This window comes from Anolis carolinensis, chromosome 3 (genome assembly GCF_035594765.1).
Source record: "Anolis carolinensis isolate JA03-04 chromosome 3, rAnoCar3.1.pri, whole genome shotgun sequence".
Classification (NCBI taxonomy): Eukaryota; Metazoa; Chordata; class Lepidosauria; order Squamata; family Dactyloidae; genus Anolis; species Anolis carolinensis.
Window position 1 is genome coordinate 6,575,224 of NC_085843.1, and position 13,629 is coordinate 6,588,852.

Genomic DNA, 13,629 nt, shown 5'->3' on the forward strand with positions numbered 1-13,629 from the left:
GGTGCTGCTGACCACATGATCTGTTCTGACACGAGCATAGAACACAGACTTTTTAAAACTTTGGGACTGCTCAGATTGCAAACACTTGCTGTTGTTTATTGTAAGAGAGATGTTGTGACCAGATGGCACACAGAAACTATCTCAAACATATCTGTAACTGAGCGAATAAGTTGTGTACCTGTGTATACTGTGTCAGGAAACCGGCATCCTGAATGATGGATATGAGGCAGGTCTCACCTCCTCAACCGTTAGACCACTTAGTAACTACCAAGCGGCACTAACAAACACGACAGCATAACCGATCTTATCTGCTGATCCCAGCGGCTATATATGTTTATTTTACAAATATTTACAAAGTAAACAGCCAGAGCTGCTCGAGCACATCTTGCTTTGGCAAGAACAAATCATGGAGTCTCTTTGTGTCTCTTATCAGTGAACCGAAGCCACAACACACATTCCACAGTCTATGACATATTTTCCTTCTACGTAGCACAAACGGAAGTTTTAATGCTTTGCCCTTCTAGCCATCAATCAGGGCTCTCTGCAATTATCCACTTGACTACTGGAATGCTTACTGGAGCGAATACACACACTTACATAGCAACAATGAATTAAACATTTCACTACATAACACAAAAACCGTAACATGCTGAACACATGAAGGTTGTGAGTAAACCAAATATGTTATTTTTATCAAAGTCTACTTTATTTTGTCTTTTGATTGCATAACATAAAACAAGTTGTTTTATGGGAGAGTAGATATATATATTTTGAGCACTGAAAAACACTTCTGAAGAACTGCTATTTTTATACACTGGCATATTCTCTGTTTCCTAACAGATCAGAGATGATAGGTTGTTCAGTCTAACAACCAAAGCCTTGCATAACTACATTTGGTTGTAAACCACTTGAGAAGGTTCTACTCAAATGGGCTTTTGGCTCTTTTCTGAAAGGTTAAGATTTCTAAAAGGTCATGCTTTTCTAAAATATTTTCATCAAGATTTTGTATTTAATCAATTTGTATTACCTTTGGCTGCCTTAAATACCTTTTTAAAAGCAAGACAGAGGTTTGTTTTTTAAAAAAAACAAAAAACAAAAATTCAGTATCTTATTGGTACGACACACTCACCAAAATTCTCCGTCATCCTGCACAGTCATTCCCAGCTTTTCTCTTTCACTGTTGCTGACTTTCTGCCATTCCTCAGAGCTGCAGAAACAAAAACGACAACACTAGCTTACGGTGAAAATAATATACATATACATCCATATCTATATTATACGCGTACACATTATTATTATTATTATTATTATTATTATTATTATTATTATTATTACTATATTTATTTATTTACACCATTTATACCCCGCCCTTCTCACCCGAGGGGACTCAGGGCGGCTCCGAGGGGACTCAGAATCATTATCTATATCTATAAAAGGGTAATGAAATTTTGGCCTAGGACAAAACAACAAAACTCCACATCCCAGAAACACTAAACTTGGCAGCACAACCCCTCATCCATGCCTCTACGTTCATATAACAAAAAGAAAAGAAAAATAAAGTCCTAATTAGAGGGAGAGGAATAATTGTTTTTAGCCAATTGCTGCCAGTTAGAAGGCTACTTGGTCTCCTAGCAACCCACTCAGCCCAGGGGACAGGCAGAGTTAAGCCTCACTTAGGTCTCTTCCACACTGCCTATCAAATACAGATTATATGATTTTAACTGGATTATATGGCAGTGCAGACTCAAGGCCCTTCCACACAGCTATATAACCCATTTATAATCTTATATTATCTGCTTTGCTCTGGATTATCTTGACTCCACACTGCCATATAATCCACTTCAGTGTGCATTTTATACAGCTGTGTAGAAGGGGCCTCATATAATAATAAATTATTATTATTATATAATCCAGTTCTAAGCAGATAATATAAGATAATTTATTTCCCATACCACCATACTTCGCCACAGCAACACGTGGCCGGGCACAGCTAGTAGAACTTATAAATGAAGAAAAACACACAAGTTTACAGGGAAGGTCAAAATGTCTATAGCGGGCATGGGCAAAACATGGGCAGGTGTTTTGTATTGTGGGAGGTGAAGTCCAAAACACCTGGAAGAAGGGCCAAAGTTTGCCCATGCCTGGTGTTGATATACCTTGGGATAGTTGGAAGGCTGCTTGGTTGGAAGGCGGCTTGGTTCTTACTCACGTGTCGCTCCACGGTCCGTTCCACTCCCGCTCCCCCCAGGGATTCCTCAGCCGGATCATATCGAGCTTCTCTGACTTGAAAAAGGCCAGGAGGCCGTGGCCCAAGCGGACCTTCTTCACATCGGTGACGGCGTAAGCGTGTCCCTTGACCAAGCCACAGTCCAGGCGGGCCTCCATGTCCGCAGCCGAGGTGGCCTTCCCAGGGGAGGAAACGAAGCGTGTGAAATCGGGAGAGAGAAAATGTAACCGATCTGTCCCTCAATATTTGCAGTTTTGACTTTTGCGGGTCTGATTACTGTATATACTTGAAGATAAGCCGAGTTTTTCAGCCCTTATAAGCCATCGGCTTATAATAGGGTTAAGGTCCAGGCCGGGCAACAGAACCTGGAGGCCATGGCTTGCAATATTTGATTTATTCCTCTCTTCTCCTCCCTTATCAGTGTGTTTTCTTTAGCAAAGCCTCCCTCGCTCTTAACCAAGGCAATGTTTTGAAAAGGGAAAGACGCCCTTGCAAGTCAGGAAGAAGAAAAATATATATCCATTAATCTTATGAAAGCATTTTCCCCTGAAATATTTGTTAATCTCTCCTACAGATATATAGGAATTAACCCCCTGCATGCATTTGCAATCCCTATGTACTTATATATCTGTATCTATCTAGCTATATACATTAATTTTATATATGAATTTTCCCCTCATATGTTTGCAGGTCCTTGCAAATCCTATATTGAATTCTTGACAGCACTTTAACAACACAACCGTTCAATGCTAAGGCTTCCCCGTCTGCGCAGGGTTCCATGCTTCGCACTTTGACAACACAACCGTCCAATACTAAGGCTTCCCCGTCTGCGCAGGGTTCCATACTTTGTGCTTTAACAACACAACCGTTCAATGCTAAGGCTTGCCCATCTGCACAGGGTTCCATACTTCGCACTTTAACAACACAACCGTTCAATGCTAAGGCTTCCCCGTCTGCGCAGGGTTCCATACTTTGTGCTTTTACAACACAACCGTTCAATGCTAAGGCTTGTCCGTCTGCACAGGGTTCCATACTTCGCACTTTAACAACACAACCGTTCAATGCTAAGGCTTCCCCGTCTGCGCAGGGTTCCATACTTTATGCTTTAACAATACAACCGTTCAATGCTAAGGCTTGCCCGTCTGCACAGGGTTCCATACTTTGCACTTTAACAACACAACCGTCCAATACTAAGGCTTCCCCGTCTGTGCAGGGTTCCATACTTTATGCTTTAACAATACAACCGTTCAATGCTAAGGCTTGTCCGTCTGCACAGGGTTCCATACTTCGCACTTTAACAACACAACCGTTCAATGCTAAGGCTTCCCCGTCTGTGCAGGGTTCCATACTTTGTGCTTTAACAACACAACCGTTCAATGCTAAGGCTTCCCCGTCTGCGCAGGGTTCCATACTTTGTGCTTTAACAACACAACCGTTCAATGCTAAGGCTTGCCCGTCTGCGCAGGGTTCCATACTTCGCACTTTAACAACACAACCGTTCAATGCTAAGGCTTGCCCGTCTGCGCAGGGTTCCATACTTTGTGCTTTAACAACACAGCCGTTCAATGCTAAGGCTTCCCCATCTGCACAGGGTTCCATACTTCGCACTTTAACAACACAACCGTTCAATGCTAAGGCTTGCCCGTCTGTACAGGGTTCCATACTTCGCACTTTAACAACACAACCGTCCAATACTAAGGCTTCCCCGTCTGCACAGGGTTCCATACTTTGTACTTTAACAACACAACCGTTCAATGCTAAGGCTTCCCCGTCTGCGCAGGGTTCCATACTTTGTGCTTTAACAACACGACCGTTCAATGCTAAGGCTTGCCCGTCTGCACAGGGTTCCATACTTCGCACTTTAACAACACAACCGTCCAATACTAAGGCTTCCCCGTCTGCGATGGGTTCCATACTTCGCACTTTAACAACACAACCGTCCAATACTAAGGCTTCCCCGTCTGCACAGGGTTCCATACTTCGCACTTTAACAACACAACCGTCCAATACTAAGGCTTCCCCGTCTGCACAGGGTTCCATACTTCGCACTTTAACAACACAACCGTCCAATACTAAGGCTTCCCCGTCTGCGCAGGGTTCCATACTTCGCACTTTAACAACACAACCGTCCAATACTAAGGCTTGCCCGTCTGCACAGGGTTCCATACTTCGCACTTTAACAACACAACCATCCAATACTAAGGCTTCCCCGTCTGCACAGGGTTCCATACTTTGTACTTTAACAACACAACCGTTCAATGCTAAGGCTTCCCCGTCTGCACAGGGTTCCATACTTTGTACTTTAACAACACAACCGTCCAATACTAAGGCTTCCCCGTCTGCGCAGGGTTCCATACTTCGCACTTTAACAACACAACCGTCCAATACTAAGGCTTGCCCGTCTGCACAGGGTTCCATACTTCGCACTTTAACAACACAACCATCCAATACTAAGGCTTCCCCGTCTGCACAGGGTTCCATACTTCGCACTTTAACAACACAACCGTTCAATGCTAAGGCTTCCCCGTCTGCACAGGGTTCCATACTTTGTACTTTAACAACACAACCGTTCAATGCTAAGGCTTCCCCGTCTGCACAGGGTTCCATACTTTGTACTTTAACAACACAACCGTCCAATACTAAGGCTTCCCCGTCTGCGCAGGGTTCCATACTTCGCACTTTAACAACACAACCGTCCAATACTAAGGCTTGCCCGTCTGCACAGGGTTCCATACTTCGCACTTTAACAACACAACCATCCAATACTAAGGCTTCCCCGTCTGCGCAGGGTTCCATACTTTGTACTTTAACAACACAACCGTTCAATGCTAAGGCTTCCCCGTCTGCACAGAGTTCCATACTTTGTGCTTTAACAACACAACCGTTCAATGCTAAGGCTTGCCCGTCTGCACAGGGTTCCATACTTCGCACTTTAACAACACAACCATCCAATACTAAGGCTTCCCCGTCTGCACAGGGTTCCATACTTTGCACTTTAACAACACAACCGTTCAATGCTAAGGCTTCCCCGTCTGCGCAGGGTTCCATACTTTGTGCTTTAACAACACAACCGTTCAATGCTAAGGTTTCCCGCCAAATGGAACCGTAGAGGAGAGTCTACTGACCAAGCCAGGACCTGCCATCTGTTGAGGAGTTACGAAGGTGGAGGCATTACTTTTCATTCAACCTTCGTACATTTATATATATTGAAACTGTGAAGAGTAAAGCCTCTGGATATTTTGGGTGATAACTCTTACAATCAGGATACACAGATCCACTTTCCTTGTACTTGCAAACCATCAGAGTAATCAAATAGTTACATAGTTACAGCATAGGCAGATACTCACACTGAGTCACACAGGAGAGAGAAAGATGGATTCTTTCATCCTCCTTATAGAGCCACCTGCTGATAGGTCAATAGTAAGACACTGGCTGTTGCAACCCCTTTGCAATAACCCTCACATGGTTCTGATTCAGTCGTTACCACATTCCTTTAGTATTACGTCATGACATTCACAATCATTAACCAGGTGCTATTAATCAACCACAAGTTCATCAAACAGTATTTTTCCATGATTAGAAATGTTGTGCCATTTCTATCTGACATGCTCTTCTATGGCTAGCTTCCAGAAGAAGTTGCTCACAAAGTCATGCTGGAAGACCTAGAAATTCCTAAAAAGGCGTTCCCTCTTTCAAAACCATATACAGCAATTTTGCAAAAATATTTTCACTTTCACAGGGATCCCATGTCTCTAAATCCAGGGAATGTGGAACGATGACTAATTTAGGAATATTGCTGAGATAAAATCTTAGGAACAATAGCTAAAAGTGTTCCAGAAGGAGGGACACAGAATCACCGAAATTCCCAAGGATGCAGAAATTGGGAATGTTTGGCTTGAGGGACACCATCAAACAGCCCTTCAGGTTCTCCATTCTTCATTGATATCAATCTGGCTCTTCTCCCAAGGGTCTGCAGTATCTAGAAAACACTTTCTTGCAACAAGCAACACCCGGAGGGGCCTTACTTTGATGGAGCTGCTGATGAGGCCTCCCCGGTTGTGGACCTTGAGCACCCGCTCAAAGAGGAGGTTGCGCTTGGCTTCGTCGTTGGCGTAGCCTCCTTCCAGGAGGTCGATGGGCTCCGACACCCCACCAGTGAAATCCACCAAGGCATCGGCCGTGTTGCCTCCGTCCAAGGCTTCGTAACATCCGGAGAGCCTGAATTTGGAGGCACAGGAACACAGTCAGCCTTTCACATTCACTGGAATTAGGAGGACATAAAATCATATAACTACCGTATTTACTTGAGTCTAATGTGCCATTGAATCTAATGCACACCCCGAAAGCAAGAGAAGCATTTGCTGCCAAATGTAATGCACAGTGGCAAAAGCTACACTCTTTGTAATTTGGCCCCAAAAAGGTGTACAATTGCACATTATAGTTGATCCCTGCTTAGAATTCCTTCTTCAAAAATGAGTGTTATGATACCAAAGCTTCCAGCAATGGAAAACATATGAGGGGAAAATTCATATATAAAATTAATATAGATAGATAGAGATATATAAGTACATAGGGATTGCAAATGCATGCAGGGGGTTAATGCCTATATTATAATAATAATAATAATAATAATAATAATAATAATAATAATAATAATAATAATAATAATAATAATATCCATAAACACCTGGGCCATGCCTGTCATAAGATATACTGCTGGCATTATAAACTGGACACAGGCAAAACTGGACAATTTGGACAGAAAAACAAGAAAACTCATGACCATTCATCATTCACTGCACCCTCGCAGTGATGTTGACCGGCTATATCTGCCTAGAAGATCAGGGGGCAGAGGACTCTTACAAGTAAAACAAGCAGTCAAAGAAGAAGAACATGCCCTGGCAGAATATGTCAAGCAAAGGGAAGAATCTGCTTTGATTGAAGTCAAAAATCAGAAACTCCTCAAAGCACAGCAGACAAAAAAACCAGTACAAGAAAACCGCACTACAAACTAGAGCTGTAAAGAACTGGTGGGATCACAAACCTGCAAAAGTATTGGAAAAAGAGCACGCAAAGATACTGTGGGACTTCCGAATCCAGACTGACAAAGTTCTGGAACACAACACACCAGACATCACAGTTTTTCTCTATTATTGTTGCTACTATTACATTTATTTTACTCTATTTTTATTATTATTAATTATACATTTATTATTTCACTCTGATATTATTATTATTATTGCATTTATTATTTTACTCTATTTATTATTGTATTATTTTACTCTATTTATTATTATTGTTATTACATGTATTATTTTGCTCTATTATTATTAAAAGGATACATAAGCACATTTACATTGAAGAAGATAAGAATAATGATTTGATCAGAGCTCCGCGTTTTTAGCTCTGTTTTTAACCATTTTATGCCGTGCACTGACTTTTATAACTGTTCATTGATGTTATGTTTTTATTGATATGACATTGTTTTATTGCTGACCTTGTTTTATTGTTTTATTGCTGTTATTGTATTGTTGTCGGGCATGGCCCCATGTAAGCCGCTCCGAGTCCCTTCGGGGAGATGGGGCGGGATATAAAAATAAAGTTATTATTATTATTAGTTGTGGAAAAGAAAAAGGTTTGGATCATTGATGTCGCCATCCCAGGTGACAGTCACATTGTGTCAATAATAATAATATAATAAGAATAACTTTATTTTTCTATCCTGCCACCATCTCCTTGCAGGGACTCGGGGCGGCTAACACGGGACAAAGGCCCAAAACAATAAACAAAGTACGACAAATAAAAACAAATTACAATGAGTACAAAACAGTAAAAGAAAACTTTGGGGTGCATCTTTGCTGCAGACTTTAATCCACTTTAATTGCCTTGGTTCAAGAGGCTGTAGTTTGACAAGGTTTTGAGCCTTCTCTGCCAAAAGATGGGAATGCCTCACCAAACTACAAATCCCAGCATTGCATTGCATTGAGGCGTGGCTATTAAACCAGAGATGACATCCTTCAAAGAGGAACTCCACGTGCAACTCCTGAAGCAGCATATTTATTATTTGTTTATTTACAGTATTTATATTCCGCCTTTCTTTCTCACCCCAAAGAAGACTCAGGGTGGATCACAATGCACACATATACATGGCAAACATTCAATGCCATTAGACATACGACATATAGACACACACAGAGGCAATTTAACATTTTCCAGCGTCCAGCTCCATGAGGGTATGCTCAATTCCGGCCACTGGGGGAGCTGACGCTTCATCGTCCACTTGTGACACCGAGTTCTTGATGGAGTACTTCCTCATTCCTTTCTGCACACTGCTGGAAATTTTTATTAGTTAAATTAGCCTCCCCGCATAAAGCGGTACCTAAATTCCAATTCAACGGATACAACTACCTTTTGGCTGCATAGGTCAACAGCAAGCTAGATTATTAAATGGATCGGGACCTTACTCTGACCCGGGCTGGCTCAAACTCATGACTTCTCGGTCAGTAGCGAATTATTGCAGCTGGCTACTAACCAAAGCTTCCCCTTTTGCTTTGGCTCAGCACTAAGATTGACATATTATACAAATTGAATGCACATGCTAATTTTGGCAAGGTTATTTAGCTCAAAAAGGCGAGCATCAGATTCAAGTATGGTATATACTCGAGTATAAGCCTAGTTTTTCAGCCCCTTTTTTAAGACTGAAAAAGCCCCCCTCAGCTTATACTCGGGTGAGGGTCCTGGTTGGCTTATATTTGGGTCAGCTTATACTCGAGAATATATGGTACATTTATTATTTTTCTCTATTATTATTGGTATTATTACATTTATTATTTTTCTCTATTATTGTTGCTACTATTACATTTATTTTAATCTTTTTTTTATTATTACTATTAATACATTTATTATTTCACTCTGATATTATTATTATTGCATTTATCACTTATCACTAACTTCAACGTCTTGTTAGTGTTTTTGTTGATATGGAGTGAAATGTGTAATCTATTGTTGCTGTGATACGTATGTCTTTCGTTCTGCAAGCATTCCAGCAGTCAAGAGGTTAAATGCAGCAAGCTTTGATTGATTGCTGGAAGGGCAAATGGCAAGGACTTCCGCTTGTGCATCGTGACAGGAAGATACACCACAGACTGTGAATGCAGGAGGTGCTACTTCAGCACACACATGCAGAGAGAACGGACTTTGAGAGAGACGGACATACAACATGTGTCTGGATAGCTTTGGAGTTTAGCACTGTAAATAATGTAAATAAAGCGTCAGTGCCGCTGGTTTCAGCAGATATAAATCAGCGAAGTTGTTGTTCTTTGTCGGTGCCCCTTTCGCCGTGCAGAGTGGTCTGACGGGGGTGAGCAGGGGTGGGGCCAGGCTCATCCATCAAGTCGGGGGCGCTGATTCCCTGACACGTCTCTGCTAAACTCAGAGCTTTCCACATTCCCCTGATCAGCCTGCTTTTCTGAGCTGTCAACATTTCCTAAATCAACCTGAATTTCTGAACCTTCAAAATTTCCTGGAACAAACTGCTGTTCCATATTTCCTGGAATAAACTGCTGAAACCCAAATCCCCCTTCATCATCAGACTGAACCCCAACAGTGGATGCACCTCATAAAGGTCTTGGAAGTGGAGCTTTCATCCTAGGGAGAAAGGAAATGACAACCGTGGCATTGAACAATAAAAGGAAGCTCTATATAGGTAACTTTATACTTATATAAGGCTTCTTATGCTTATGTATGGCCGCCTGCACATGCCACTAATAAGATGCCATCACAACCACTCCTGAAGTTGTAGTCTGTAAAGCGAACGTTATCTCCAATGGTAAGGAAGTTTGATGGGAACACCACATTCTCTGTCTTGTTGTGCCCTGACGTCATACAGATGCACTTGTTGGTGTATTTTGTTGTTATTGTGAAATGTTAGATCAATTGTTTGCTGTTGGATTTTGCATCTGTGTGTTCTAGCAAGCTTTCCAGCAGTTAAATACCAGCCAACCCTGATTGACTGCCTGCAGGGCCAATAGGTCAAGCCTTCCGGTTTCAACAGCGTAGACAAAACATTCATCATTGTCAGTGGAATGTTGTGAGTCGCCCGTGTCTGTGCTGATACCTGATGGCGAAGAGAGAGGACATGCTTTACCTTTGTGGGGAAGCATGAGCCCAGAGAGCGATGGTGTTTGTTATTGTAGCTGTATATACTTGTAAATAAATAAAGCCTTAGAACCGCTGGGATCAGCAGAATTACGACTGAGGTGTCGTTTGTCAGTGCTGCTTTTGCTGGATGCTTAAGCGGTCTGACTGGAGAGAAGAAGGTGAGAGGACCTGTCTCACCAATAAATCAGGGTGTATTGAGTGCAATTAAATCCCCTGTCAGTACTCACTTAGCATAGGCCTTTTCCACCAGCGCGCACCACAACTCATTCTTGGAGTTGGAATGGCAGTAGATGAGCTGGTTGTGGAGCGTGGGCAGGCGGTCGTCAATCACCACGTCCACCCACTCCCCAAAGCGCCAGAAGTGGAAATGGAAAATCCCGGCATAGTTCTCGGGTTTCTCGGCAGACCACTCTTGCTCTTTCCAATCTGGGATGACCTGCGTCGTGGATGGGGAAATAGGAAGAGGAATTATTATTATTATTATTATTATTTATTTATTTATTTATACCCCGCTTTATCTCTCCTGAAGGAATTTCAAAGCGGCTTAACATAAAAGCATTAGCATACATTTCAACATATACAAATATGCAAACATTGAAACAGAATTAAATATCAACAGTCTTCAAAATTTCACAGTTAAAATCCATTAAAACATGTAAAAAGTTAAAATTAAGAAGAGGATGAGGTGGAAAAGGAAGAGGATGAGAAAGAAGAAGAAGAGGAGGGAGAAGAAGAATAGGAGGAGGAGGTAGAGGAGGAAGAAGAAAAGGAGGAGGAAAAGGAAGATGAGGAAGAAGGGGGAGAAAAAAGAAGAAAGAGGAGGAAGAAGAAGAGGAAGAGAAGGTGGAAGGAGAATAAGAGGAAGAGGAGGGGGAGGAAGAAGAATAGGCGGAGAAAAAGGAAGAGAGGGCGAAGAAGAGGAAGAGAAGAAGATGGGGAGGAGGAAGAGAAAGAAGAACAGGAGGAAGCGGAGGAAGAGAAGGAAGAAGAATAGGAAGAGGAGGAAGAGGAGGAGGAGGAGGACGAGAAGGAAGGGGAAGGAGAGGAGGAAGAAGAGAAGGTAGAAGAGGAAGAGAAGGGAGAAGGGGAAGAAGAGGAAGAGGAGGGGGAGGAAGATGAGGAAGAAGAATAGGAGGAGGAAAAGGAAGAGAAAAAGAAGAGGAGGAAGAGAAAGAAGAGGAAGAAGAACAGGAGGAAGTGAAGGAAGAGAAGGAAGAAGAATAGGAAGAGGAGGAGGAGGAGGAGGAAGGGGAAGGAGAGGAGGAAGAAGAGAAGGAAGAAGAAGAGGAAGAGAAGGGAGAAGGGGAAGAAGAGGAGGAAGAAGAATAGGAAGAGGAGGAAGAGGAGGAGGAGGAGGAGGACGAGAAGGAAGGGGAAGGAGAGGAGGAAGAAGAGAAGGTAGAAGAGGAAGAGAAGGGAGAAGGGGAAGAAGAGGAAGAGGAGGGGGAGGAAGATGAGGAAGAAGAATAGGAGGAGGAAAAGGAAGAGAAAAAGAAGAGGAGGAAGAGAAAGAAGAGGAAGAAGAACAGGAGGAAGTGAAGGAAGAGAAGGAAGAAGAATAGGAAGAGGAGGAGGAGGAGGAGGAAGGGGAAGGAGAGGAGGAAGAAGAGAAGGAAGAAGAAGAGGAAGAGAAGGGAGAAGGGGAAGAAGAGGAGGAAGAAGAATAGGAGGAGGAAAAAGAAGAGAAGGCAAAGAAGATGAAGAGAAGAAGAAGAGCAGGAAGAGAAAGAAGAGGAAGAAGAACAGGAGGAAGCGGAGGTAGAGAAGGAAGAAGAAAAGGAAGAGGAGGAAGAGGAAGAAGAGGAGGAAGAAGAGAAGGAAGAAGAAGAGGAAGAGAAGGGAGAAGGGGAAGAAGAGGAGGAGGAAGAAGAGGGGGAAGAAAAAAAAGAAAGAGGAGGAAAAGTAAGAGTGGGAAGAAGATGAAGAGGAGAAGGAGGAAGGGGAGGAAGAAGAAAAAGAGGAGGAAGAAGAAGGGGAAGAAGAAAAGGAAGAGGAGGAAGAAGAAAAGAATTATTTGATGTTCGTTTCTCATGGCTCGAGGCAGGGTACGACACAGTTAAAATACATAAATCTGATAGTAGGCCGTTTAAATACGTTATATTACAAATAGAACCAAGAACAGAACACCAATAAAATGTAAATTCAAAATTCAGAGTTTAAAATTGACTGGGGAAGCCTGCAAGAAGACAGAGATCTCTAAGAAGAGTGGCTCCAGGATTCACCCTCCACTCTCCTCTGCATTCAGCGATAGCCAGATTAAATGCTCCTCATCCCATCTCTCTAACAAAGTGAGAAGAAATAGTCACCTAGCTTTTTAAATCTAGGACCAACCTTAGAGGTTTCACTTAATTTCCAAAGAGGAAAATACATTATTTTTAGTTTTCTCTGTTTGTCAATATTTGCATGACAAAACTTCAAAGCCTGGAGGGATCCTGAACTGGCAACCCTATTTAGCACACTTCCATAGCTTTTCCGAAAAACAGTTTGCACATGCCATTTCGACTAAGGCATTGCAATGTTTCAAACAACAACAATAACAATAATAATATAACAACAACAACTTTATTTTTCTATCTCGCTTCCATCTCCCCGAAGGGACACGGAGCATCTAACGTGGGACCAGGCCGAAAAACAAAAACATGAACAGAGTTTAAAAAAAAGTAAATAATGTCAACAAGACAAAACAAATAGGATAAAACAGATTAAAAACACAATAACACAATATAGCACAATACAGTAGAGTCCCACTTATCCAAGATAAACGGGCCGGCAGAACATTGGATGAGCGAAAATGTTGGATAATAAGGAGGGATTAAGAAAAAAAGCCTATTAAACATAAAATTACATTATGATTTTACAAATTAAGCACCAAAACATCATGTTTTACAACAAATTGACAGAAAAAGCAGTTCAATACACAGCAATGTTATGTAGCAATTACTGTATTTACGAATTTAGCACCAAAACATTGCAACATTGACTACAAAAACAATGACTACTAAAAGGCAGACTGCCTTGGATAATACAGAACCTTGGATAAGTGAAGCTTGGATAAGTGAGACTCTACTGTAATAACAAAATAAAACGGTAAAAAGATAAAACAAACATCACCGCTAATTCTTGAATTTATTTTTTTCCTCTTCATCACTGCAAACAATGCCTGCAGGTGGCGCCAAAGGACACCTTTTAATACAGTAGAGTCTCACTTATCCAACACTCGCTTATCCAACATTCTGGATTAT

At 41.9% G+C, this 13,629-nt stretch overlaps 1 protein-coding gene across 1 annotated transcript in view; it reads right to left on the reverse strand.

Moving 5' to 3' along the window:
* The window catches only part of capn5 (calpain 5), a 121,698-nt gene that overhangs the window by 19,328 nt on the left and 88,741 nt on the right, over nt 1–13,629 (reverse strand). The window contains exons 4-7 of the mRNA XM_062974454.1: nt 10,615–10,823; nt 6,253–6,445; nt 2,210–2,403; nt 1,130–1,207 (exon numbers count right to left, since the gene is read on the reverse strand). Of these exons, the coding sequence (XP_062830524.1) occupies nt 1,130–1,207; nt 2,210–2,403; nt 6,253–6,445; nt 10,615–10,823 (674 nt within the window). The remainder of the gene's footprint in view (nt 1–1,129; nt 1,208–2,209; nt 2,404–6,252; nt 6,446–10,614; nt 10,824–13,629) is intronic.